The sequence below is a fragment of the Eptesicus fuscus genome, chromosome 20 (genome assembly GCF_027574615.1).
Source record: "Eptesicus fuscus isolate TK198812 chromosome 20, DD_ASM_mEF_20220401, whole genome shotgun sequence".
NCBI lineage: Eukaryota > Metazoa > Chordata > Mammalia > Chiroptera > Vespertilionidae > Eptesicus > Eptesicus fuscus.
Window position 1 is genome coordinate 47,602,860 of NC_072492.1, and position 27,947 is coordinate 47,630,806.

The following is a 27,947-nucleotide window of genomic DNA, read 5'->3' on the forward strand; positions in this document are numbered from 1 at the left end:
GATAAAGCGTCGGCCTGCGGACTGAAGGGTCCCAGGTTCGATTCTGGTCAAGGGCATGTACCTTGGTTGTGGGCACATCCCCAGTGGGGGGTGTGCAGGAGGCAGCTGATTGATGTTTCCCTCTCATCGATGTTTCTGACTCTCTCTTCCTCTCTGTGAAAAAATCAATAAAATGTATTTAAAAAAAAAAGAAACAGATTTAGGAGCGTTTTGGGGCTGTTTTCACTTCTTCCACCTTTTTCTCCTAGGCCAGGACAGATCCCAGATCCCAAAAGGATTCTTGGGCAGGACGCCCTGCAGAAAAGTGGACGCCCAGAGGGCGGGGCCGAGGCTGGGGCGGGGCAGGGATGTGGGCGGGGCCGGGGGGGCCGGGGCCGGGGCGGGGCCGGAGGCGGGGCGGGGCCTGGGGCGGGCGCGCGTCCCGGGCCGGGTGGCGGCGGGCTGCAGCGGCGGCAGAGCGAGCGGGCTCTCCGGCTGGGCCATGCCGGCCGCACGCGTGGAGTACCTCGCGCCCTGGTGGGTGGTGTGGCTGCACAGGGTCCCGCACCTCAGCCTGCGCCTGCAGTGGGTGAACAGCACCTTCAACCCCCGCGATGAGGATTACCAGGAGGTGAGTCTGCGCCGCCCCGGACCCGGGCCGCCCCCCCAGCCTCCCACTCTCTGCCAGCCTCCCAGACCGCCCCCTCCCCCCTCTCCCCCTTTCCCCGGGGACCCTCGCCTCGGCGCTCCCGCCTGGGAACCTCGTGGGCCGGGACAACTGGGAATTGGAGTTCAGTCGGTGGTGGGAAGGGGAGGAGGGGAGCGGAGGCTGCCTGCGGGGGTGGAGCTGAGCGCGGAGCGGGAGGGCCGCGAGGGGCGGGGTGGGGACCTTTGTGCCGGAACCCGGGGACCTCCTCCGCGCCAGCGAGGGACTCCCGGAGTTTTCCTTCTGGGGCTTCGAGAAAAGCGCTCTCTTTCCGGGGCTGGGCGACCTGGGAGAAGTTTGGGCTGAAACTAACTGGAGTCTCCCAAGTGGGGCCCGCAGCACCCCTCCTCCCAGCCCCTGCCCGCAGGGTGGGAGCGGCGGGCACACCTCTTCCTGGGCCTTCCTGGGAGGCTGCAGGGCTGGGGGCGGGGGCGGGGGTCCCCACTGGCGCGTGGGTGTTCGGGGGAAGGACGGTGGTCCGGGGTCGGCCCCATCTCCCCAGCGTCAGCCTCCCGTACAAACAGCCTTCCATGCCCTGGGTTTTCGGGGTCTTAGCCGGCCACCTCCCTTCTCCTTGCACTTCTGCCATTTCTCTGTTGTGCTGGCCCTTCGCCCTGCGGTCTCTGTACCCCACAGGGGGAGGGGTACCCCCCAGACTTCCTCGCCCAGGCTGAGCTACAGAAGCTCCCCCACCTTCCCAGGTCTGGCCTGGGCCAAGTCAGTTCTCTGCCGGGTCACAGATCGGGCTGCAGCCCTGGCGGGGCCCGTTTGTTCAGAGCTATGGGCCCATTTCGGGACTTTGACCCCCGCGCGCTCTGCCTGCAGTCAGGTTCACGGGCACCGTATCCGGTGTGGGGCCCGGCAGGCCTGCAGGACGCTGAGCCTGGAGCCGGCTGTCCGCCTCCTGCCCGCCAGGCCCTTCTCCTGCCGGCCTGGGAATGGGGATCCCCACCGGGCAGTGGACTGGGAGTCTTAATAACCCCTGTGGCTCCCCCACCCTCCCCCTCCTTCCAGAACCCGGGAGAATCAGGACCCTCCCTGCCTGGCTCCCTCCCCTCCTAATCTGCACGTGCCCCTCCCTGTCCGAGAGCCCCGCCCGGGGAAGTCAGAGTCCCTGAGAATGCCTCTGCCCGGGGCAGCCCTGGGGGATCCAGTCCCCCTGAGTGCCGGAGAGGCGGATATGATTTCAGAGACAGCTGTGCCGGGCTGTGTATGTGTCCCAAACCCTGCGTCCCAGATCCTGCCCCTGGGCTCTCCAACCACAGCTTTCTCCTCCCGGGGCGGGATGGTGGGCGATCCCAGGCACAGCACCTGTGTGTCCAGCAGCCCCGGCTAGCACGGCCTGAGCCTGCCCCACCCCCCTTAGTCCCACGGAGAGGTGGCATCTGAGCCAGAAGGACCCACTCACAGCCCTGCCCCTCCCCTCCCGGGGTTTGGACCTGGCACACTGTGCTGGGTGTCAAGTGACTCCAGAGGGCATCCCCTTCCCCTGGGCCACTGCTCCTGGCAGCCGGCCCCACGGCCCCACCCCCATGCTCCTTGGCCCCGTCAGGCCTCCTGAGGACACTGAGTGGGAGATGAGGTGGATGAGCCAGGCCAGGGTGGGAGTGGCTCTGGCTGTTACTGAAGGAGGGTCCTATTTGGTAAGTTCTCCTGTCGTCTGACCCCCGTCTCTCCCAGAGGTCCACTTTCTCCTGAGAGGCCGTCACCGCCAGAGCCAGGCAGCAGGCGGTAGCACCCTGGATTGGGCACCTTCTGCCGCCAGTCATCTGGGCGCTCAGCAAACTTGATCCGAAACAAGCCCCCTGCCAGGCTGGGGTGGCGGGGTGACCAGGGCAGCCGTGACGCGGTCTGGGTCGGCATCCCAGTTCTATCGCTTACTGTGTGACCATGGCAGGTGTCTGTACCTCTCTGAGCCTCGCTTGTCTCACCTGCACATGTTAGGCCAGATGTCCCATGCAACATGCTTAGTACATAGAGGGTCCCACAGCACATAGGACCCCAGACACTGGTGAGCTAATGTACTTGACATATACCGATGTCTGAACAAGCCCCACGGCGCCGTGCAGTGCTCGCTGTTGCTGCAGTCACCGTGTGAGCGCCGCGTGCGCTTCCTGTCCCCTCTGCGGCATCGTAGACCCGCCCTTCGGGACACGCGTGAAGAGGCAGCGGTGCTTGTAACTGTATATTCGGGGCATGCATGAAGCAGCAGAGATATTTTTGTGTTTCGGCATGTACTTTCATGTCTTAACCTGGGGTGCTTCTGTTTATAGACTCCTCAGAGGGTGCCGAAGTATGTGCTCAGGCCAGGGAGGGGACAGTGTGGGGGCTAGATCCCGAATTACAGGCTCACCTCACTAACCCCCTCTTCGACGTGGGGGCAGGTCTCAGGGGGAGCGGACAGGCAGGGAGCCCCCGGGAAGGGTTGGGGCGAGCCAAGGTTGGGATGAGGAAGCACCATTCATCCAGCCTAAACGTTGAGTCATGGTCATCGGACAATCACGCTACACCCCCACAAACCCCACCACGAGAGGGTGGGAGGGCAGGCTGGGGGTGCTTAACCCTTCCCAGCCTGTGGGCTCCAGCTGCCCGGCCTCCCCGCTAGGCTGGCTCACTCTGTCTTCTGTGGTCTTCGGGTAAAGGGGTTCCCCCGCCCCCACTGAGTGCAGAAGCCCCTTGGGGTCCAGTCCTAGCCTCAGGCTTCCCAGAATGCAAGTGGGTCACTGCTGCCCCCAGCTTGGGGCCTGGATCTCTGCTCTGGGTTTCTCAAAACCAAAGTCACTTCAATGAGGAGAGGCTGGGACCGAGGGGCTGTGGGCAAGACGTTGGGGTGGGATGGGAGGTGGTGGCTGCAGGGCACTGGGGGGGCAGGTGACATGGGAAATTGTCCTGTCCAGGCTGTCAGAGCAGGACGGTGTGTGAGCTGAGCTCCTGGCTCCCTCCGGCCGTTTTCTCCCTCTTCCATCCTCCCTCACCCCTGCACACGGGGACCTGCTCCATCCTCCCTCACCCCTGCACACGGGGACCTGCTCCATCCTCCCTCACCCCTGCACACGGGGACCTGCTCCATCCTCCCTCACCCCTGCACATGGGGACCTGCTGTGCTGCTCAGAAGCACGACTATTATCCCCTCGACTATCATCCCCTGTGAGAGGGCGGCGGGGACACGGAGGTGGGGAGGTGGCTGTGGGAGCAGTCCTGCTGGTTAGCCCTCCACTTCCCTCCTCCTCCTCCCCCACCTTCCTCTTCCCTTCCCACCTCCTTCTCTCCCAGCCCAGCAGTAAACCACTAACAATGCCCACCCTCTGAGTTTGGGCTTCCGAGCCAGGCCTTCCGGCCCTCCCCCACCCCCACCCCGCCCTCCTACCCTGGGCTGACGGCATTATCTGTGACCTCATTGAGGCCAGATTCCCAGCTCAGAGAGGCCCCGGGCCCAGGCCTGCAGCCCCAGCCTCTGATTTTCAGAATTATCTCCCCCTGGGACCTGAAGGGTCCCAGCATCTCCCCCACCCTGCTGATTGCCGCCATCAGCACGGGGTCCCCGAAACAGGCTCCCGCCCCGACAGCCCAAACTGGAGCGCTGGGGGTTCTGGGCCAGGACCCACTCGGGGGCACGTGGGAAGCTGGGTGAGGCTGTCCCCTCAGGATCCTGACTGACAGCCAGGTCCAGCGCTGGCTGGCGGCCACCAATCCTGGTGCCATCTGGCGCCCATCTGGCTGCATCAAGAGATCGGAGGGCATGGAGTGGGCACGGGCCTCCTGGCAGACAGCCGCTCCCTTTACGGGACCTGAGGTCCTCGCTGGGCCTGAGTCAGCACCTCCTACCCTGTCAGAATTCTGGGTTTTGCTGCCACCATTGGCACGTGGGGTCGCTGTCCCGTTCAGGACGCGGTGAGAGGGACCCCAGGGGGTCCATCCCGACATCTCCCCTCCCCTAGCACAGTGCTGGCTTCTGGCTTCTCTGGATGGACCCCACACCTAGGACAAGGCTCGGAGGAAGCAGATCCGCCAGGACATCCCTTCCTGGGCCTGGCCCCGGTCCCACTGAGCTCCTGAGGGGTCCCTGTCCTTGCCTGTCTCCCTCAGTCACTTGGCACCCTCAGCCCTCCCTGCCAGCAGATGCCTCCTGCCCTGTGGGGTTCTGAGCGTCTCCTCGGGCGGGGCCTCATCCATGTCCATCCAGGCGTGTCAGCCACACACCTGGAGCTGGCCTGCAGCCGCCCCCGTCCCACACCTCCCCCTCAGCTGGTCCTCCCTGACCCCCCAGCACCCGTGTCTGCAGACGCACTGCTGGGCCTGGTTCCGACACCCACAGCCCTGTGGGCGCCCCAGGCCTGAGCGCAGGGCTCTCCCCAGACCCCCAGTAGGGCCAGCGCTGACTCCATGCCTCTCCCTCTGCAGTCGCTGCTGTTCCTGGGGCTGGTGGCCGCCGTCTGCCTGGGCCTGAACCTCCTCTTCCTCGCGGCTTACCTGGTGTGCGCGTGCTGCTGCGGACAGGCCAAGCCGCGCCGGTCCTGCTGCGTCACCTGGTCGGCCGTGGTGGCCGGGCTGGTCTGCTGGTGAGTGTCCCTCCGCGCCGGCCCCACGGGGGCGGCTCGGGGTCAGCGTGCAAGAGCGCGAGGGGGCACGGTGGACGGAAAGTGGGCCTGCCCACCGCGTCTTGCCCGTGGTTAGCCCATGACTGTGACACCCCTTCCTCACCCTCCACCATCAGCCCCCCAACAAACCCCAAGCGGTGGGTGCATCAGCTTTCTGGCCACGTCCTCCTGACGGAGCTCTGGGTACCTCATGGAGAGCCTGCCCCTGGGGTGGGCTTTGTCCCTTTTCTTGCCGGGCAGCGGGAATCGGAGGCCTGGAGAGGGGATGGGGCCTCTGCTGTGCTATGTCCCCTGCCCGGCTGCGAGCCTGCCCAGCAGTGTGTTGGGTGGCACATGCGAGCAGAGGGCATCTGCTCTGAGTCCCTGTCCCCTCCCAGCCGCTGCCTTGAATCTGAGGTTAGAGGAAGTCTGACTCCGGCCCAGATCAATCCATCTTCTCACGGGATCAGTAGCTCTTAGCACCCCAAAGACTCTTCTTTGGGATGCAGAAGTGAGGGTGTCTGACTTCGGGCCGGAGCCGTGCTGCCCCGGCTGTGTCTGCGTGCTCCCCTGTGGGGCTGGTTGTGTTACTCTTGTTTTCAATCCCCAGAGGTTCTTCCCAAAGCCTCAGGGCCACCCTGAGACCTCCCGGGTGGCCGCCCTCAAGGGGTAGAGTCCCCAAGTGCCTGGTGTCCGCTGCATCCAAGAACCCACAGCGGAGTGATTCCGGCAGGAGGGGACGCCCACGGGACCCTGTGAGCCTGGGAGCGAGGATGTGGGTTCTCACCCCAGGAGGCTCACCTGTTAGGGCACGTTCAACTGCAGGACGCAGGGGTGACGCAGCGCCGAGCACGTGGGCGGGACCTGGGCTGGGGAGACAGGCAGCCAGGGCCCAAGTCCTCCACGGAAAGCAGAGTCCAAGCCCGGGTCTGGAGTTTGCAGACACCTGGGGGTCCCTGCAGAGAGGAGCGCCTTCAAAGTGACCTTGGCGTCGGAAAATGGGACTGAGCCCATGGACGAGAGCGAGAGAGGCGGGATGTGAGACAGACAGACAGACAGACAAAGGAAGTGCTGACGCACAGGGGGCCCTGACTTTTTAAAAACACGACAAAGGACAGAAGAACCCCATGGAACAGTGAAAATGACTCCGGAGGGTCAGATCTCCTAAGTAATAATCACCTGCCTTTGAAGGGAAACTACACAGGAGTGTGCAGTGCGCTTAGCGTGGTCTACACGGTATTTGTGCCGGGAAGGAGGGAGCCAGTGGTGAGAAAGACGGCACTGTACCCGGGAGGGCCCAGCCCAGCCCACTCTGACACATGGGCGCAGGGCGGGCACCCGGACCTGCACTTTTTTTTTTTTTAACATTTTTTATTGATTTCAGAGAGGAAAGGTGAAGGAGAGAAAGATAGAAACATCAGTGATGAGAGAGAATCATTGACTGGCTGCCTCCTGCACGCCCCCCACTGGGAGCCCACAACCCAGGCATGTGCCCTTGTCCGGAATTGAACCTGGGACCCTTCAGTCCCCAGGCCAACGCTCTATCCACTGAGCCACACCAGCCAGGGCCTGACCTGCCCTGTTAATGGGAACACTGAGCTGGGGTCAAGGCACCTGGAAGGTTCCTGTCACAGTCTCCCAGGATCCCGTCCTAGCTCCTGTCATGTTTAAAGAGAGAAGAATCAGCACACACACGTATGCATGTGTGCATTCGTCACCCCCACCCCCGGGATCACTGTTTTGAATGAACACTCCGGAGGTTGCTTAATGAGGCCGCTCATGGCCCCCTGGGGTGTGGGTGAGAAACACGCCGTGGGTGACAGAGGCGGGATCTGAGCTGATTTGTTCCGCCTGGAATGCTGGACTAAATCCCACCCGATGAAGTTTCACAGAGATAGAGGCAAAGCTCTACTATTGGTTAAAACCAAACAAACACCCATTCAACGCTGCGGAAGGGAGGGGAGGGGGGACGGGGCTTCAGGGCAGATCCTGTGGAGAAATCCGGGGCTTGTGAGCACCGGGTCGGCGGTGGGGAGAGGGGATCTCAGGACATCAGCGTCCCCCCTGCCTGCCCCCGCCCGTGCTCAGAGCTGGATGGACAGCCTGGGCACCTCACTCAGGCCATGTTTAGGGGCAACACTGACCAGTTAGCGTGGAGCCTAGAAGACAGTAAGAATGTCGACAAGGGTCTGCAGGACCCGTGTCTGACCTTAGGTGTCCGACGGGGTGTCTGCAGAATTGGAGGCTTATTCGGGGGGACCTAGAGGACACCCGGGAGCCAGCGGGGGCCTGATTCAAGGAGGTGGGCTCCGGCTCAGGGTAAGAAGGGACTTTCTTCAGCTGGAGTCACGGGGCCAGAGCAGGAGGGTTTCCTGCTGCCTCGCTGCCCTGAGCTGTGGAGCGAGGCAGCCAGGCCGGGGACAGGCTGGCCCTGAAGCCACCCCGGAGAGAGCGCCTCAGCTAAAGTCAAAAACCCACCTTCTCTCCCTGGAGAGACCAGCTCTGTTCATAACATCAGACCTGGAAGCAACCAAGACTTCCTTCCGTGGGCAATGGCTAGATAAGCTGTGGTCCATCCAGACCATGGAATAGTTCTCAGCGCCAATAGGAAATTAGCCACCTGGCCGGCGTGGCTCAGTGGTGGAGCGTCGACCTGTGAACCAGGAGGCCACGGTTCCATTCCCCCGTCAGGACACGTGCCTGGGTTGCAGGCTCGATCCCCAGTGTGGGGTGTCCAGGAGGCAGCCAATCCATGATTCTCATCATTGATGTTTCTATCTCCCTCTCCCTTCCTCTCTGAAATCAATAAAAATATATTTAAAAAGAAATGAGCCATCCAGCCATGACAAGCTGGAGGAATGGGAGTGCGTGCTAGTGAGAGAAGGAAGCCGATCCGAAGAGGCCACGTGCTGTGTGGTTCCCACCACATGACATTCTGGGAAAGGCAAAACTGTGGAGACAGGGAAATACCAGGGGATGCCAGGGGCTGGGGGTGGGGATGGATAGATTGGACAGAGGATTTCTAGGGCAAGGAACATGCTCTGTGTGGTACTTAATGGAGGACGCGTGTCATTATATGCTTGTCCAAACCCGTAGCATGTTCCACACCGAGAGGGAACCTAATGCACACATGGACTTTGGGTGATACAATATGTCCATGTAGTTATAACCAATGTTCCACTCTGGTGGGGGCTGTAGACAGTAGGGGAATCTGGGAGGGGAGGCAGGAGGTATATGTGTAACGCTGAACTTTCCATTCAGTTTTGCTGTGAGCCTAAACTACTCTAAAATAGCACATTAAACAAGTTCTCTGGTGCCACCTCTAACTTCATTTGGGGTCTTGCCCACAGTGCCGCGGTGGGCGTTGGTTTCTATGGAAACAGCGAGACCAACGATGGGGTGTACCAGCTGATCTACTCCTTGGAAAACGCAAACCACACCTTCTCCGGGATCGATGCGCTGGTAAGGCTCTGGGCAGCGGGCCGGGCCGGGCCGGGCACAGCGGGTGAGGTCAGTGTGGTCAGAACAAGGGCCCAGTCAGATCCCGCCCGCTCGGCTCCCGGGGAGGAGGGGGTGTTGGACTCCATTTGGGGCTGCAGTTGGTCCTGCCAGGAACGAACAGGCAATTGCTGCTTCCCGGGCGGGTGGGGTGCCAGGGAAGTGAGGACCAAAGGAGAAAGGCTGTGGGGCGCGGGGACAGGGTGGAGCCGGATCCCATTCATCTTCAGGAGAGCAGGACTCCCTCCCCCTGGCCCGGGGAGACCCTGCACTTGGAAAATGAGCCCCACGGTGCTCCGATGTTCACATGTAGAGTATCATGGGTCCAGGAGGTGTCAAGGGGAAAACTCTTCAAAAGCAAGTCAGCCATGGAAGGCACGCCCGGGGCGGGTGAGACTGCCCGGAGCCCGCAAGGTGCCCTCGGCTCTGGCTCCTGAGCGCCGTGGGTGCGGCCGGGGCCTCAGGGTGAAGGACGTGCTGGGTGGGCAGAGATGTCGGACTTTTAGGGGACGAAGGAGCTGCTCTGCTGAGCCTTGGGCCTGAGAGACAGCGACAGGAGGGGGGGAGGGGGAGTCCGGGTTTCTCAAATGTAGACCTTGGCCCCCAAGTGTGCCCCCTTCACTGGCAGGGCCAGGTCACATGGGCTGATCTTTCAGGCCGCCCCCCGGCAGCCCCGTGCCCGAGGAGGCAGGCTCCGGGGCAGTTCTCAGGGAAACCAGTCCTCGGACGTCACGCCGTTCCCGACCCCTCCGGCCCAGCAGAGGGTGACCTCCCGGGTGGCCTGCTCGTGTCAGAGCCTCGCCAGGAAAGGCGGCCCCAACCGCAGCCTGGGCCATTGTCCCGGCGCTCCCGCAAGAGGATGCTGAGGAGGACTCACCCCCATGCCCTCCTTCTCCCTGAAGCTCCTCTACAGCCTTCATCCCTCAGCCCTTCCAGGCCTCGCCTTAAGGAGACAGCAGAGCTGCTCTTCAGTGCCCAGCATGGCAGGGGCCATGGCTCTGGCCTCAGAGAACTTCCTGGGGAGCTGAGGGTCCCCAGGACCCAGCTCTCCTGCAGGGCCTGTCCGTGCACACCTGTGCCCACGGGGCCCTATCCCCGGGGACTGAGCTCTGACACTGGTTTGGGCAGCTCTGGGGTGAGCGAGAAGCACTGGCTGGAGGCCTGGGCACAACCCGGCTGCAGGGAGCTGACCTCTGCCTGGTGGTCCCATGTCTCTGCCTCTGGGTTCTCCCTCTCCCCCCGCCCCCCCCTCCACACCCCAGCATCAGGACCCTGGAGGAGGAACCCAGCCCCGAAAGGAGAACCCCCGGCCAGGGAAGGCCCAGCGCCGGGACCTTCACTAGCTGATGGTGACAAGGAATGGCCTTGTCTCCGGGGCTGGAGGAAAGGAGAAGGACCCAGAGCCGTCCCCATGGGGACGCTTGAATTCTGTCCTCGTCCTGAACCGTGAGGACAGGAACCCCGGGCTTTGTGGCCCAGCCAGCGGAGCTGCTTCCATCCTGAGGACAACCCCTCCTGCCTCTGCGTGACCAGAGCTCTCCTGGGGCCAGGCTCCGGGCCTGCAGGGCTGGTTTGGGCCTTGGGGGAGGGGGAAGCCCCCAACACGCCCGGGCCCAAGGGCTCCGGGGGAGGCAGCAGGTCTCGGAGGGCTCCCAGGTCCAAGGGGTGAAGGCCACACGTCAGACAGGTGGTGAGGTGCTGTCCGTGAAAGGCCTGGTAATCTCCGAAGCGCCCTCCAAATTGGGGTGCCGAGGATAGACAATGAGTGCCATTATTGTAACTGATGTGATTATGCGTATTACTGTAATCACCTTCAAGGGGCGAGGAGGCTTGAATTGGGGGGGACGGGGACTTGAGGAACAGGTCAGGTGACTCAGAACAGAGCCAGAGCCAGGTGGACCCTCCCGGGCTCCCTTTCCTGGGCCCGAGCCCCACACGGGTGCCTCGGCGGGAGGGAGGCGGGAGGGAGGTGGGAGGGGCCGAGGCTCAAGGCTCCGGCTGGCCTAGCGGGTTCTGGATCAGCTAACGCTCTGATGTGAGGGTCATCCAGGGTCATTTGGGAGTGCCAGTGGGTCCTTCCTCTGGATCCAGTGCCCCCATCTGTGCCCCAATGAGGGGGCCTGGGCTCCAGTTACCCAGGGACCAGGCCCACCCCTCACCCTCAGAGGCTCAGCTGGAAGTAAGGGCCTTGGACTCTACCTCCCTGAGGCCTGTCGGGGCCAGGGTGCTTCCTCCTCCTCTCACCTGGGCTGCAGCAGCCTGTGGGCAGCCCCGGGTGGGGAGGGGGGGGGGGGGCCCTGGGCCAGGAGGCCGCATTCCTGTCCCAGGTTGGAAGCTGGCACTTTCAGAGCAAGAACTAGAACCCAGGTGTCTGGTCCTCACCCTCCCCTCCGAGGATCTGAGATGGGGCTCCTCCCCTTGAGCCTGCCGAGTGAGGCTCCCCCCCTCTGACTCCTAGGTTCTGCCCTTCCAGAAAACCTCTGAGAGAAGCTGCCTCCCTCCCCGAGGTTGCCCAGAATCCCCTGGGGAGCTTGATGGCCTGGAGTGCTGGCCCCCCCCGTGTCTGATTCTGTAGGTCTGGGTGGGGCTGAGAATTTGTGCTTCTAATGAGTTCCCAGCTGCTCACCCTGCTGCTGCTGCTGCATCCTATATCCTATGGGACCACAGCTCCATCCTATACCCTATGGGACCACAGCTCCATCCTATACCCTATGGGACCACAGCTCCATCCTATATCCTATGGGACCACAGCTCCATCCTATATCCTATGGGACCGCAGCTCCATCCTATATCCTATGGGACCGCAGCTCCATCCTATATCCTATGGGACCACAGCTCCATCCTATATCCTATGGGACCGCAGCTCCATCCTATACCCTATGGGACCACAGCTCCATCCTATATCCTATGGGAACACGGCTCCATCCTATACCCTATGGGACCACGGCTCCATCCTATACCCTATGGGACCACGGCTCCATCCTATACCCTATGGGACCACAGCTCCATCCTGTATCCTATGGGACCACAGCTCCATCCTATATCCTATGGGACCACAGCTCCATTCTATGGGACCACAGCTCCATTCTATGGGACCACAGCTCCATCCTATACCCTATGGGACCACAGCTCCATCCTATATCCTATGGGACCACAGCTCCATCCTATATCCTATGGGACCACAGCTCCATCCTATACCCTATGGGAACACAGCTCCATCCTATATCCTATGGGACCGCAGCTCCATCCTATACCCTATGGGAACACAGCTCCATCCTATATCCTATGGGACCGCAGCTCCATCCTATACCCTATGGGACCACAGCTCCATCCTATATCCTATGGGAACACGGCTCCATCCTATACCCTATGGGACCACGGCTCCATCCTATACCCTATGGGACCACAGCTCCATCCTATATCCTATGGGACCGCAGCTCCATCCTATACCCTATGGGAACACAGCTCCATCCTATATCCTATGGGACCACAGCTTCCACCACCTGCTAACTGGCCTGTATCCTCACCCCAGCCTGGGGCGCTGAGCTGCCTCTGCCCCTCGGTGCGGGGAGCTATTCAGTTCTGGAGCATCCCCCCCTCTGCCTCCCTGCTGGGAGCTGTCTGGAACCTCTAAGGCCTGGGGTGGCGTGGAGAAGGGGTGCTGCAGCAGGCCGGCGCTGGGGTCTTTATTTTTGCGTTGTTCTGTTTCCTTCGAGAAGACAAGAGGAAAGAGAGGCAGCTAGGTCCTGGCGTCTGTCTTTTCGAGGAGGGATTTAAGAAAATAGAGCAGTTGAAAACGTGGCGCTGTGGAGGGGAAGTGGCCTCACAGCTGAAGTTGACAGATCATGTTCACAGCCCTGGGCTGTCACGTTTATAACAGGAACGTGAAAATGCCACGGAGTTCACGGTTTGTGCCTGCGACCACGTGTGCGTCCATCTTATTGAATTAAAAAGGACAGTTTTTCGGGGTGACGTTTAGTTGCTGGGTTTACTTCCACGTGGTTTTCGCCCCAAGTGAGGCCAAAAGCCGCCGAGGCCCTAAGGGGTGGGCATCTCTGCACTCCGCCCCGCCCACTCCTCAGCCAGCCCCGCCCCCTCCTCAGCCAGCCCCGCCCCCTCCTCAGCCAGCCTGTGAGAGCCGGGCACTAGCTGGGAACCAAACAAGCCGCCGAGAACAATGAAACACAAAACAAAACAAAGAGGGCCTTTCTCCTTCTGGAACCAGGACCTCGCAGAGCACAGAGCGGTGCAGATGTGAAGGCCGCCCCCCCAATCAGGCGGTCATCTGCCTCCTGCTGAGCTCCGGCTGTGGGAAGCGCCTGCCCCTTCTCCTGGGTCATCTTTATCTTCCTTCCCGGCCTGGGCTTCACACGCTCCCCCTCCCAGCCGGTCGTGCTGGTCGGGTTAGTGTGACAATCTCAGAACAGCCCCGCTCTGCCTCCCCTCACGGCCAGCACGCCGGCCCGAGCAGGCCCGCAGGGAGGGAGGGATGCGCTGGCCTCGGGGCTGGGTCCCTGGGTCCCACGGGGACCCTAGGTCTGAGTTCCTTATCGTCAAGCCACAGACAGTCCCTGCCATCGCCCCTCCCTCTCGACCTTCGAATAGCAAGTTGCTTCCTTCAGGGTCTGCTCAACTCCGGGTTCTTGAGGCTCAGCCGGGGGACTGGAGCCTGTCCATCCGCCTGCGGGACAGACGTGCAGACAGAGAAGGCGTGGGTTTCCTCCCGCCAGGTGTCCAGGGGGCAGGATGGGGTCTCTCTGTTCGTGCAAAGCTGCCTTGTCTGCCTTCACGCGAGCTGGCAGCTGCCGCTGGCTGGGCTACGGGCGTCTCTCGCGCACGAGGCCTTTCCATCCTGTTGCGGGACGAACGGTCAGGCGGCGGCGGCAACAGGAACTCTGGGCTCAGACAGATGATTCCTCGCCCTAAGAGAGAATTCGTAATCCAACGTGTTGAGAGTTTTAGGAGAATCACAAGGAAGCAACAGGGGGATCCGCGTGTTTCCCCGCCTGGGTCTCTCTTTAGAGTGAGGTGCTGGATCGCGGGGCCAGGTCCTGGTCAGGCCGGGTCGGGGCCTGTCCCCTGGAGGGCGGGGCCAGAGGGCTGGGTGGGTAATGGGAGCCTCTGTCCTCCGTCTGAGCAGCAGCCTCTGGAGCCCTGCAGGGCTGGGGTGGGCGTGCGTGCGAGGTGCGCTCACTTGAGCCCAAGCGCCGACCTCCGCTCCTCGCAGCACTTCTCCGGAGTCGGGGTCCAGAGCTACACCCTCTGGCTTCCTCCCGCCCCCGGGCCAGATTCCCACCCCAGCCCCTCCCCAGGTGTCCGGAACCACCCAGAAGATGGAGGTGGACCTGGCGCGGCACCTGGCCCGGCTCGGTGAGATCTTCGCCGCCCGGAGCGATTACCTCCAGGTCCTGACGTTGGTGCAGCAGAGGGCCGCCAGCGTCATCGAGCAGCTGTCAGGGGTGCCCGTGTGGACGGAGGTCACAGCCCAGCTGACCCGGCTGGCCGACCAGACCGGCTACGTGGAGTACTACAGGTGAGGGGCCCGCGGGGGCAGAGCGGGGGCTACACTGGCTTCCTTCACCCGAGCCTGCGTCCTGGGCCCTGCAGGGAGGTGCCCCGAGGTCTTCCTAAGCCATTAGCTGAAGTGAGAGGACATGAGGGCGAGTGCTGGGCCTTAGACCAGCCTCCTGAGACAGGCAGGCGCGAGGCCCGTGAGGGGCGGTGCTAAGCCAGGACCCCAGCGTGGACCTCCCGCACCCAGCATGGGGCTCCCGGGACCAGCATGCTCCCCGGCTGCTGCTGGGTCAAGTGCAAGTGGTTGACAGTTCCCTCACCTGCCACGGTGTGTGGGGCAGGCGGCCAGGGACATGGGGGTCTCTTTGCCTGCACGGAGCCTCCCCTGACGGCAATGTCTTAGCAAGCCCAGAGGTGCCCCCGGCTGGAGTGATGGGGGCTGGGGGACACCACCCCCCCCCTTGCTATACTCGGTGCAAACTCATCCCTATGTCACCTGTTCTTTGGGGGCCCGATGATGTCTGTCCTGCCTCCCCACTCCTCAGACCCCGTCCCAAGGGAAGACGCTGGGCACTCGCTGGTCAGCCGAAGGGTCTAGTGAAGGTCCCTCTGGGAGAGCCGGGGAGGGCGGCAGCCGTCTGGCTGGGTGTCTCCCGGCTGAAGGCGGCACCCACTCATGAAGTCACTGCACCCAGGCCTGGCACCGAGGAGGCTCGAGGGCGGAGCAGATAAATGAATCCCGACCAAGAGGTGTCAGCTCTTTGAACCCCCTCCCCCACCCCCCACCCCCAATTCATTGGTTCCTTTTCAAGCCATTTGCAAAGGTCACTGCCTTTAGCCCAGCGTTGCACAACTTACTCTGGCTTTCTGGATTCATTTCCCCTTTATGGGGAAGCCCCACCCCCGGAGCCAGAGACCTCCCTGCCCTGGGCTCTCGCCGCCCCAGGGGTAGGGTCCTGCTGAGAGGCAACACATGAGGTCTTGGCTCCAGGTAGCGCCCAACCACCCCCCCCCCCCAACCTCCCCCTGCAGCCGTCCAGTCCCTGCCCCAGATGGGTGATCGTGTGCAACAGCGCCTTTCTCCCTGGTGACAGAAAGAGACGGCCAACTCTGAGGACTGGCTGTGACCCGTGACCCCAAACAGTGGCCTCTGATTAGTCCTGGGCCGTGAGAGACATTCATTGCCTGAGCCTCCGCAGTCTTTTTGTCATGCGGGGTCAGGGGAGGTCGGGCGCAGCCATCCATGGTGCCCCTGCTTTCTCTGAGAGGACCTAGCAGAGGGCGTACCTAAAGGAGCTCCTTTTTAAGGTAGTTTTATTAAAAGTGGGAGAGGAGGGTGGTGCCAACTGCCCAGAAGCTATTTCAATCTGGGTGATTGACAGGCACCCCTAGAACTCCCGTCCCCAACTCCCACCCCTTGTTCAGATCTGGGCAGCAGAGGTCTCCTCCAAGGTTAGCGCCTGCAGCTCCTGAGCCCTGAGGATGACCTGTCCCTGGTCCTTATCTTCCACTGTTTGCTCGCTCCTTCTCTCACCCGAGCGACTCTGGGCGCACTCTGTCTATTCTTGGCTAACCGGCCCCTCCAGACAGCCTCCCCATCTCTGCTTTCCGGATGGTGTAGAGCAGTGGTCGGCAAACTCATTAGTCAACAGAGCCAAATGTCAACAGGACAACGATTGAAATTTCTTTTGAGAGCCACATTTTTTAAACTTAAACTTCTTCTAACGCCACTTCTTCAAAATAGACTCGCCCAGGTCGTGGTATTTTGTGGAAGAGCCACACTCAAGGGGCCAAAGAGCCGCATGTGGCTCGCGAGCCGCCGTTTGCCGACCACGGGTATAGAGCATGGCCATCCAGCTCAGCAGACATTTCTTAGCACTTCCTGCAGGCCTGCCTAAGCATTGGAGGCATGACAAGCCTGCACAGACGACCTTGTGACGGAGTGAGCCCAGGAGTGAACCAGCAGAGGCCGGATGTGGGCGGGGCCATGGGAGTCAGGGCTGGCAGCTTCGTGGAGAGCCACGAGCCACGTTTTCCGTTAGAAATACAAACCCAGGTCATCCCCCAGCTCCTCTGGGGAAATGCATCCGCCTCGCAGCGCTGTTTCCAGGAACCGCCTGCGGCATGAGCGTGGCTGCAGAATGAGGGGTTGAGCTCGGTCCTGGAGAGGGAGCTAGAAGCAGTCCGAACTTGATTTCCTGCTGATGGGGAGAGAAGCCACGAGAAACCTTTGGTTTGAAACATGAAACCAGGACTTTGAGAGGGGCCTGGTGGCTGGCCTTGTCTCTCTCTCTCTCTCTCTCTCTCCCCCCCCCTCTCTCTCTCTCTCTCTCTCTCTCTCTATATATATATATATATATATATATATATATACACAGATAGATATGTGTGTGTGTGTGTGTTGATTTGTGAGAGAAGAAGAGAGAGGGAGAAGAGAGAAAGAAATAGAAACATCAATGGTGAGGGAAGCATTGATCAGCTGCCTCCTGCATGTCCCCTACTGGGGATCGAGCCTGCATCCCGGCATGTGCCCTGACCGGGAATCGAACCATGACCTCCTGGTTCATGAGTCGATGCTCAACCACTGAGCCACCCCATCCAGACATGGCCTTGTCTCTTGTAGGAAGGCTGGAGAGTTGGGGAACTCCTGGGCCAGGCTCCCCTGCTGCCGGCCTCAGTTTCCCAATCTGTGAATGGGGATCCTAACACCAGATGGTCCCCGGGTCCTTCTGGCTCTGATTCTGAGAAAGCTGGCTCCTTGATGGCCTCGTCCCAGGGGAGGGTGGGCCCTGCAATCTCCCCAGAGCCCCCACCTCCACGTCTGGGCACCACAGACACCAAAGGTCTGCCCCACTCCACGCAGGGGGTGTTTCCATCAGGCGCTTTGGGGGCCTCCATTCACAAAGGCAGAAAGAGCCACACTTGGCTGCCAGGCCTCCAGCGAGCTCCCTCCCCCTCGGAACCCTTTTGTCCCTTTCTCCCGGCTCCGTCCCACTTCCTACCCGCACGCCAGCCCTCTCACCCTCTTGGGGTAGCAGTGAAGCAGGAACCCAGCGCTGGAGAGGAGGGGTCAAACTGAATTTATTTGGCTCTGGCATCGAGAAAAAAATATGAGCAGGAAGCTTCCCTTGCGGGCACTAGGAGAAGGCCCTCCTGGGCCCCATCCCGACCCCGGGGCAGTGGTACAATGAAGGGTCAGTGGGCCTGGGGCTGCTGGTCAGGCCCCCGAGTGGGGAGTTGTGCCCTGCTCCCCCTGACCGTCCCTCGCACCCTCCCCCCCGCCCCCTCAGGTGGCTTTCCTACCTCCTGCTCTTCATCCTGGACTTGGCCATCTGCCTCTTCGCCTGCGTGGGACTGGCCAAGCGCTCCAGGTGCCTCCTGGCCTTGTGAGTAGCCCGGCCTGCGGGCCTGGGACAAAGATCTGGGCAAGCAGGTGGGGTGGCGGGGCCACCGGCAGAGAGAAGGGGACCCGGTCAGGCAAGGAGGTGGTGGGAACAACAGCCTGCAGCTGCCTCCTCCCCTGCTCAGTGCCCAGCCAGGAGGGGGCAGCAGCCACCACCTCGTTATCTGGACCCCAAGCAAGGGCTGGCCTTTCCTCTCTGTGTCCCCCTCCTGGGCCTGCCCAGGCATTAGCCTCCCACCAGCACCCCCTCCCTAGCCAGCACCCCCTCCGCTGTCTCCGGCACAGCGACCTATGTCCAGGGTTGGGCCCTTCTCCCTGTCCCGGCAGTCAGCAGGGCCGATGTCAGGGCCGGGACCAAGACTCAGGGCTCAGGGAGGGCAAGTTCATGCCAAGCGGAAGGGCGCTGAGGTTGGTGGGGTGACAGCCGTCAGGGGGTCCCCTGCCTGCCAGCCTTCGCCTGGACCCCACCGCTGTGCCTCTCTCCCAGGCTGCTGTGCTGTGGGCTGCTGGCCGTGATCCTCAGCTGGACGTCCCTGGCCGCCGACGCCGCTGCAGCCGTGGTGAGTGGGGGTGAGGAGGCGGGGAGTGGGGAGGTCTGACCAGGACCAGCTGAGGTGGGTGGTACATCAGTGTGTCCCGCCCGGATCCCCCAGGGCAGGTCCGCTTCCAGTCTCTGTCCCTAAGCTTGAACCCCAGAATCTCCAGGCTGAAGGGCCTGAGGTCTCCCGCACCAGCCCCCCCCTCACGCTTCAGAGGGGGACACAGGCCCAGGGAGAGGAAGAGGCTTCCCCAAGACCATGAGGCGTTTAGCCGAGATAATAAGACAGCTGAAGCCTGTCCTTTGCCCCCACCTGGCCCGGGCCTAGCCACCGGCTTCCTGCTTGTAAGGACGTGCGGGGGTGACGAGGTGACGGCTCTCTGGGCTGGAAGAAGTGACCGGGACGGACGGGTGGGGTCTGGCCCTCGGGCCCTGGGACGTGGCATTGAGCTTGCCTCCGCCCCCTTCCCTCCCACCCGGTCTGACACACAGCGATGCACGTGTGTGGATGCGGCGCCTCAAAAATGTTAGAAACTAAAACATAAAAACACAGGGTGGGGAGCTTCCTATGTAGATGCTCGGGCTTCAGTAGACCTGGCGTCGGAGTTAAGCTGCGTGCCGTGAGTCCTTCATTCCTTCGTTCCTTCATTTGTTCATCCGCTGTTGTCTGGCTCTGTGGCAGCCAGTGGTGCCGGGTGCCATGTCTGTTCTTCACTAAGTGGCAGGAGAAAGACCGGCAGGCATATCTGCACCCCCATGTGAATGGGGGTGCAGCGGAGGTGCCTGCTGTGTGTGTGGCGGGGGGCCCAGGATTTACCAGGGGGTTTCAGGGAGCCCCTAGCTGATTCAAGGGCCCCAGCTACCTGGAGCGAAAAGAATGGGCTCCTGCTGGGAGCCCTCTACCCAGACGTAAGCCCAGGGACCTCAGGGGCTGGGCGTTCGCTCACAGGACCCAGAGAATGAACGGCCCCAGTGCTGTTGGGCTCACGGCAGCTTTTGGCAGAGCCGGCCGGAAGGGAGAGGAGGCGGGCAGCTCCTGTTCGGCTTTGTTCCCCCAGAACTGGACGGGCGTGAGCATGTGTCCCAAGGTGGGGGGCCCCTTCAGATACAGGGAAGGGCAGGTCAGAGGGCGCACGTCATGCTCAAAGGCATCCTGACACCATCGGGGGGCGGGAGGGCTGTGCGTAGTCAGGGGAGTGGCTGCTGGCCAGGGCAACACGCACCGCTGCCTGGCCCACGGCCTCTCCTGGGACAAGTGTGAGCACGGGGAAGCTCACACGTGCTGGGCGATGCTGGGGCCTCCTCCTGCCCCCGGGCAGCCTCTGCCCCCGGGTGCAGCAGCAGCCAGCTGCCCCCTGAAGCTGCCCTATGGGAGGCAGCCTCCTCCTGGCTCCTTCTCCCCCGGCTGCAGCATCCAAGGAACCCAGCGGTGATTTACAGTCTCCCGGCCGGGCTCTCTGGAATGCAGGGCCGCCGAGAGAAAGGCCATTTACCTGACGGGTGTAGCCAGGCCCCCGGGTGCCAGAGCCCGTGAATGAGCCTTTGACTTGCTGCAGATCCTGCTGCATTTCAAACGGAAGCGGGGCGAGGAGGAGCCGGGAGGGGGAGGCAGGCCGTCCAAGGCTACTGGGGGCAGCTTTTGTGTGGCCTCCCTGGCCCTGCGCTCTGAGGCCTGGCTTTTGTTTGTGGGTTATTTTTAGAGCTGTGGGGTCAGAGAACTGACACTGTGCCCCCCTGCCTTTTCTGTCCCCCAAAAAGGACCTCCCCAAGGAGGCGAGGGGCATTAGGAGGTTTGGCTGCACAGCACCACTGATTTGAGGGGAGCTCCCCGGGAATCTGGGCACTCCTTCCCCGCAGTGGGCCCCTGGGAAGGTCACTGCGGTTCTTCAGGCCTCAGCCTTCTCCTCTGTAAAATGGGGAGAATCATAGCCCTTGCCTTAGGGGATGGTTTGTTGGTGGGATGAGATGGGTGGTTAATCCATGTGTGTGTGTGTGGGGGGGGCTATAACACATGCTCACTGAACAGCAGCTGCCACTGGTTAGCACCGTTGTTGTCATGGGAGGGTCCCAGGCTGACTCCTTCAGAGTCGGGAGCTGCCTGCAGGCTCAGCCACCAGCTGGGCACTGGGTGGCTTCTCCCCCTGCCCCAGCTGTGCTCGGCCCCCTTTCTCTCCCCTCCCCGTCCCCGTCCCCAATGCGTGGACAGTGCACACACAGGCCCGTGTCCTGGTGGACAGACAAGGGGGAGTCCTCCTGGCCGGAGGGGGGAGGCGGGGACGAGGAGGCCACATTCCTGGCAGAGCTCCTGACAGGGCCTCCTGCCCGTCTTAGGATCTCAAACTTCTCCGGGGTGACCCAGACAAAGATGGTGGCCTCACTCTCTCCCCACCACCCCCCTCAGGCTGGCTCCCCTCCTTCTGCCCCTCCAGTGACAGGGTGGGGTGCTCCTGGGCCTTGCTGGTCACTAGCCAGGCCATGCGGTGGGTCATCAGTGGCAGAGCCTGGAGCTCATGTCCTCTGACTCCCAGCCCCGTGCTCTGCCCAGCCCCCCAAGTCTTCCTGAGCAGGGCCTTCCCCCAAAAGCGCAAAGATGGATTCAGCACCAACATCGTTCTTTAGAGAGTCCAGGGAAGGCTTCCCAGATTGACACCCCGGAGGGTGTGGGACTGGATAACAGCAAGACAAACAATGAAACGGATGAGCAAGTGAGGCCCTGGTGCAAATAGCCCAACACCCGTCCTGCAGCCGCCCGTGGCCCCGGCTCGCCAGCGTCCATCCCAGAGGAGGCATCGGAGACGTGGGAGGCTTGATGGACATTAGTTCATAAAGGGAACGTTATAGGCAAGGCGCCTGCAACAGAGCTAGGAAGGGCAGAGCCAGGACTCAAACCCGGGAGCCCGGTTCCTGGCTGTTCTTGGCCACCCAGGACTGAGCTGAAGGGGTCCAGTGGCTGGGGACTGGGGGCACAGGGCTCTTACCAGGGCCCTAGAGTCGTGACTTTGCCCCGCCCCTCCCGTCTCTCCCTGGCTTAGGGCACCAGTGACTTCTGCGCGGCTCCCGACACCTTCATCCTGAACGTTACGGAGGGCCAGCTCAGCACAGGTAACCAGCTTTTGGGCCTCCGTGGTCAGAGCTGCCTGGTCAGCCAGACTGTGCCTCTACTTACCTGTTTCAGCCCTGTAGTCCCAGTCTCTCCCAAACCCCGCACTTCCAGCACCAGCTAGACCTCTGGGTCGTTTCTTTTTGTTATTTATTTTTATTGATTTCAGAGAGGAAGGGAGAGGGAGGGAGAGAGAGAAACATCAGTGATGAGAGAGAATCATTGATCGGCTGCCTCCTGCATGCCCCCCACCGACAGTGAGCCCGGGATCCCGTCATGTGCCCCGACTAGGAATCAAACTGTGACCTCCTGGTTCACAGATGGATGCTCAACCACTGAGCAACACCGGCCGAGCTGCCTGGTCAGCCAGACTGGGCCGTTTCTCAGAACCTGCCTCCTCGGGGAGCTTGGGGGTGGCTCCGCCACTGAGGATGGACGAGGGCCTGGTCCCTTTCCTGCCTGACCTGGTCTTTGCCTTGCAGAGGTGACCCGTTACTACCTGTACTGCAATCAGAGCATCAGCAGCCCCTTCCAGCAGGTACCGCACCCGCCCAGCCCTCACCCTGCCCACAGTCCCCTGCGTCAGCATGCCCCCCTCCCGGACCCCCGGACCCAGCACTGACCGGGCAGGTGGAGGCGGCCGGGTGTCCTGTGCTCCGCTGTGGTCCTCTGAAGGGGACAGTGCTCTCGGTCAGCATCTTCCAGGTCACACGTCGGCGTGTATGATGCCCGAGACCCAGGGTGTGGTTGGCGTGCAGATGCTGTGAAGTGGGTCTGGGTGGGGTCCAAGAGTCTGCATTTCTCCCAGGCCAGGCCAGCGCTGCTGGTCCGAGGACCACACTTAGAGTAGCAAGAAGCAGGAGGACCCCGCAGCTCCCAAGAAGCCTGGGGATGAGGGGAAGGTTCCTGCAGGCGGGAAGGGCCATAGTCAGGGGTGTGAGTGCAGAGGCAGCCGGGGGAGGGGCGCTACAGGGGAACAGCCCTCCGCAGCGGGGGGGGGGGGGGCCCTGGGGCGTGAACCCTCACAGTGGGGCCGGGTCTCTCCTGGGGCAGGCACTGACCGTCTTCCAGCGCTCGCTGACTGCCATGCAGATCCAGGTGGCCGGACTGCTGCACTTTGCTGTGCCCATGTTCCCCACGGCGGAGGTGAGGCGGTCTCCCCAGTGTCCACGCCGAGGAGGGGGAGCCCTGGGCCAGGGCTTCAGGGAGCCAGGCTGGGGAGAGGTTCCCGGCCCCCCCCTCCCCTCCCCCATAGTCTGGCTCCTTTGGCTTTAGAGGCCTCTGTGCACCCACTGCTGTGTGTGGTCTTAGCCACATCCCCGCCCCCACCACTCAATCTCTGCCTCTCTGTCTGTCCATCTGTCCGTCTTCAGGAGGATCTGCTCAGCATCCAACTCCTGCTAAACTCCTCAGAGTCCAGCCTCCACCAGCTGACGGCCTTGTTGGATTGCCGAGGGCTGCACAAGGTGCCGGGCTGGCCCTGGGGGCGTGCGGGGGGTGGGGACACACACACACACACACACACACACACACACACACACACCCGCTGGCCACATTTTCCCAGAGCAGCCAGGAGAGGCTTAGAAGAGGGATTGCCCGGGTGTCCTGCAGGCCTGGGGATGGCGAGGAAGCTGGGCAACGGGAAGGTGGAAGCGGTGCTGGCTGCTTGGTTCTCTCCAGCAGCTGCGACAGGGAGACTCGGTGAAAGCACCAGGGGGCGAGGTGGCAGCACTGGGTCAGGTCACCTCTAGGATCCTGGGGACCCTGACCTCGGTGAGGGCGGCCGCTCCCCACTGTCCACACTCCCGGCCACCTGGTCGTCCCATCCATCTCCCCGGGTTGCAAGTGGACATCCCAGGCTCACGGGCAAGGTCAGCTCCAGGAATGGGAACCATCAGACACTGATGCAGGGAACACACTGGGATTGTGCCAACAGCTTTCACATCTGGGTGGACGGGGAGCAAAGGGTCATCGTGCCAGTCCAGGCCGAGGGGGAGGGGCTTCCAGGGACAAGCCCAGCCCCCAGGCCGTGCCCACTCCCGTCCAGCTGCGTGTCCCTCTCCCGCAGGACTACCTGGACGCCCTCGCCGGCGTCTGCTACGATGGCATCGAGGGCCTGCTCTACCTGGGCCTCTTCTCCCTCCTGGCGGCCCTGGCCCTCTCCACCATGATCCGCGCGGGGCCGCCGGCCTGGAAGCGCTTCACAGCCAGGTGGGTGCCTGGAGGGGGCCTCCTGGGGGAGCAGGGGGAGGCTCTGCTCTGACGGAGCCGAGAGCTGACCACCCGGGACGGACCAGAGCGGCGGAGGGCGCAGGCACTCACCCCCAGCAGGCTCCTGGGTTTCCGCAGGAGCCGGGGCAGGAGTGGGTCTGAGGATGGTGACGGCATCAGACCACCACCTGGCATCCCTTGCTGGTCCTCTCTTCCTCCGCAGGACTCTGCGGTGTGACATAAATGAGGGGAGTTTTCACTGCTGGGAGGGGTGTCCCGGGATACCAGGAAGCATAGATGGTAGCACTGTTACCCGGACACCTACAGAATCATTGAGGAGGTAGACAGAGGAGAGATGGCAGGTCAGACGAGAGGAAGCAGCTTAAGGAGGTTCCGTGGTCAGCATGGGGGGCTGCCTGGAGGCAGTGGCTGTGAAGTTGGGATCAGGGTTGAGGGATCCGTGGGAGTCAGGGCTGAGGAGCGTGTTTTAGAGGAAAGTCAAGGGCACAGCTGTGGCCAGAGGGAGAGTCCTGGGAGGAAAGATGGGGGAGCAGGCCGGGATCCCGCGGCCTCGGAGCCTCCCTCGCCCCTCACGGCGGGCCGCCTCCTTTGTCATTCTAGGGACAGAGACTATAACGACATCGATGACGACGACCCCTTCAACCCCCAGGCCCGGCGCATCGCCGCCTACATGCCCTCGCGGGGGCGGCTTCCCAGCTTCTGCAGCTACAGCAGCAGCCTGGACAGCCAGCCCGGCCTGCAGCCGCCGGCCCAGACCGTCTCCAACGCCCCGGTCTCGGAGTACATGTACGGCAGGGCTCCGGGCCCCCTGGGCCCCCCTGGGCCGCCTCGCCCACAGGGAGATAGGTCTGCAGGTCCAAGGGGCCAAGTGATCCCCTCCCTGGAGCCATGGGGTGCTGGCAGGGAGGCCCCCAGGAGCAGTTAGTCACATGACCCCTGCATAGCCACGTGTGCGGAGGGAAGAGCCCACTGTAGGTGCCAGGCCTCCCGGAGCCGGCCGGGTGGGTCTCGGGCCTAGAATCTGCATTTCTCCAGGCCACGCTGCCCCTGGGCCCTGCCGCTCACCGAGGCCTCTTCCCCGGGCCCCCCCACACTTATCTTCCTGCCCACACTCCCTCGCTCTCTCCATAGTCCGTTTCCACCTGCTCCCTCCCATAGCCACACCCATGGGACCCCCCCTCTTTCCCCGCACCCTCCCCGCTGAGCTCTCCTCTCGGCCCTGCAGGAACCAGGCTGTGCTGTTCGGTGGGAACCCCCGCTACGAGAACACGCCGCTCATCCGGAGAGGCTCGCCTCCGCCCACGGTAACCGGGCTCCCGCGGCAGGGGTGCGGGGGGCTCCGGGCCCGGTGTCTGTCGGGTTAGGGCTGCACCTGCCCCGTCCAGTAGGTAAATTAGGAGCCCTGGCGTCCCAGGACCTGGGATCCGTGGCGTAGGCCTGGCCCTAAGACCAGGATGCTCAGGGGTGCCCAGCCCGGTCATCAGGAAGTGTGTCCCCTGCAGGGGCACTCGGGGACGCTGCTGCAGGAAGTGCCTGGATACTTAGGGGCCTGCAGGGAGGAGCCGGCCCCACTGCCCTGTGGGCCCGGAGAGGTCCTGGGGAGAGCGGATGGCATGAGCCAGACCTCAGAGCAGCGGGTCTCGCCCTGGGCGACGAGGCCCCCAGCGGACACCTGGCCACGTCTGTTGGCATTTTCGGTTGTCACCCCTGGGGGTAGTTGCCGCCGGCATCTACCCGGGATGCTGCTCAGCGCCCAGCACGGCCCCACCTCAAAGAAGGACCGGCCCCAGGGTCCCTCGTGCTGTGGTTGAGAATCTGCTCTGACCCACCATCTGACTCTCCCGGCCGGGGCCCCTCCTTGCTGGGTTTTGCCCAGAGCGCCTCCCCACTGTCTTTTGGTAAACAGCACTGGGTCCGGGCCCTGGTGCCAGGGGACGGGGTGGGAGGAGGCCTGCGTTCGGACTCGGCTCCTTTTACTTTATGTTTTTAAGTATATTTTTATTGATTTCAGAGAGGAAGGGAGAGGGAGAGAGAAACATCAGTGATGAGAGGGAATCACTGATCGGCTGCCTCCTGCATGCCCCCTACTGGGGGATCGAGCCCACAACCCAGGCATGTGCCCTGACCGGAATCAAACCGTGACCTCCTGGTTCGTAGGTCGACGCTCAACCTCTGAGCCACACCGGCCGAGCCCAGAGTCGGTGCCTTATAAACCTCGCCCGGCTTCTCTCTAACCGGAAGCCCCGTGGGTTCCTTGTCCTCGCCACCAGCTGCTGTGGCCCCGGGACTGTAAATTGACTCTAGTATCCACCTGAGCACTGAGCACAGTTAGGGGAGGCCTGCTGCGGGGAGAAGTGAGCCACTCGAAGCCCTGTGATGCCCGATAAAAAGGGTTTTCGGGTTACTTTCTGCTTGGGAAGATCCGGGCCACTCTCCCTGCCATTAGACAGTCAAGGACCGGCCTTATTTGCGGGGCTCAAGGACAGAATCAGCCGTCCGCCCTAGAATTGAGACCTGCTCAGAAACCCCCGTCACTTTGCGGGGAGACACCCCCATCCCTGCCTACCATTGCCAGGGCACGAGGAGCCCCAGGAGCGCACAGCTGGCTGGCCCGGCTCTCTCGCCCTCAGAAATCCCCGGCACCTTCGCGAGTACAGTGTCCGGTTTAGCTGGTGACATGTCTGACCCTGTGCTGCTGTCTCCTCCCCGCCCCCCCCCGCCCCCCCCTCCTCCCCCTCCCCCGCAGTACTCTCCCAGCATGCGGGCCACCTACCTGTCTGTCGGGGACCAGCACCTGCGGCACTACGGGAATGAGTTTCCAGCCTAACCCTCCCCGAGGCGCCTGCCGCCTCCGTCCGGCTTGGTTTGTGATTCGTTCGCCTGAAAGCTGCGTGTCTTCAATAGAAGCCAAAGGCCTCTGGGAACCGCCTGCGGGATGGCAGGGCTGGACGGCGCCTGGGCCTGGCTGGGACCCTGACCAAAGCCGCAGGCAGACGGAGGGCCCACCACCTGGACCCACCACCTGGACCAGCCTCTCCCTCCGCTGGCCTCCTCTCCACACCAGAAATGTCCCCCAGCTGCTCGGCTGCCCCTACACCGGGAGCCTGGATCCGCTCGCTCCTAATCCTGCCCTCGCCGGGTGGGGATGGCAGCCAGGAGGGGCCGGCTCAGGCCCGAGGGTCCCATTGCCAGCCCTGTGCCTCCTGCGAGCGTTTTCCTGCAGGCAGAGGTGGGAGCGCTGATCAGGAGATGCTTTTAGGAAGGCGATGTCCCCAGTGAGACCAGAGACTGTCCAAATCCGTCTCCTGGGGCCTGGGGGCCTCTTCCCGGGCCACAGGGAAGGTGCTGGGGACCCCCGCCTAGGAGGACGGCTGCCTCACGCCTGGCAGCTCCGCAGTGACACCAGGTGGGAATGTGGGTGTCAGTCTGCTCCATCCCCGGCCTTTCCGCAGTCCTCGGTCGCCTCACCTCCATTCCAGCTCGATGCTGGGAGTGCGTTCACGGCCGACAGGGGCCGTCTCAGGAATTCGCGGACACTTTGAAAGAGACTAACTCGTCTTTCCCCAGCGTTTTAAATGCTTGGATTAGCCAAAGAATTGAGCCTCAGGGCACAGTTTTTACAGTAGATCTGGCTCGTTCCCTTACCCCTGGTTTGGATCCCACTCCTTTTCCGGTCTTGCTGACACTGCCAGGCCATTAAGGACCTAGGGGAGGGGGGGAGATGGGGGGATTTTTAAACAGAATAAAGATCAGTGAGACCTCCTGTCCTAAGCTGCTGTTTGATGGCCCTTTAAGGGGGGAAGGAAGGACAAACGCCCGGGCCAGCGTTCCCCTCCCTTTTGTCTTCAGGCAAGTTTGTCAGTAAAGGTTTCAGCAAAGCTGGACAACTGTGTCGTCTTTCCTGCCATCACCGACCCCCCCCCCCCCCCCCCCGCCCAGCCCTGTCCCCATGCTCCCTGCTAGCTGAGAAGGCACTATTAACCGGGAGAAAACGGCCCACGGTTCTGCCCGCGGAGGAGCCAGGGTTAGGGTCTTGGGTGCCGCCAACGTCCTGCCAACTCGCAGTGCCCAGCCGAGGCCCCCACAGCCTCACGCGCCAACGCAGGGACATGGGTGGCAGGGCTTGGGACAAGGCTCTAGTTGCGTTTTGGAAGAGCCACCTTCGCATCAAACACGGACAGCAGAGTGGTTCTCAGCCCCAGCCAGGCCCCCAGGACAGAATGGGGCCACGGGGCAGCCGGGACTCACGGCATTGACCTCTACGAGCCGTGCACCGTAGACACGCCTCCGATGGCCCCGTCCTGTGCGGATGGAAACGGCGACGCCAGGCCCGTGCTGCTCACTGTGTCGTCGCTGACACCCGGAGAGCTGTTGCTAATACACGTAGGCCACACTGGGTG

At 62.5% G+C, this 27,947-nt stretch overlaps 1 protein-coding gene across 1 annotated transcript; it reads left to right on the plus strand.

Moving 5' to 3' along the window:
- The first annotated feature begins 420 nt into the window (after positions 1-420).
- TTYH2 (tweety family member 2) lies at positions 421-27,478 on the plus strand. The gene is made up of 14 exons (XM_008156245.3): positions 421-610; positions 5,087-5,244; positions 8,613-8,724; positions 14,073-14,293; positions 17,565-17,660; positions 18,165-18,237; positions 21,248-21,317; positions 21,798-21,853; positions 22,369-22,461; positions 22,689-22,781; positions 23,384-23,526; positions 24,148-24,333; positions 24,773-24,851; positions 26,294-27,478. The coding sequence occupies exons 1-14, from the start codon at positions 482-484 to the stop codon at positions 26,372-26,374; spliced, it is 1,590 nt and encodes a 529-aa protein (XP_008154467.2). The 5' UTR covers positions 421-481; the 3' UTR covers positions 26,375-27,478.
- Positions 27,479-27,947: the final 469 nt, after the last annotated feature.

Bases quoted from the DNA above. Each gene is read 5' to 3' on its own strand.
- TTYH2 (XM_008156245.3), top strand. From the start codon at position 482: ATGCCGGCCGCACGCGTGGAGTACCTCGCGCCCTGGTGGGTGGTGTGG. The intron at 17,661-18,164 runs GTGAGTAGCCCG...CCTCTCTCCCAG, and splicing joins TCCAGGTGCCTCCTGGCCTT to GCTGCTGTGCTGTGGGCTGC. The intron at 18,238-21,247 runs GTGAGTGGGGGT...TCCCTGGCTTAG, and splicing joins CCGACGCCGCTGCAGCCGTG to GGCACCAGTGACTTCTGCGC.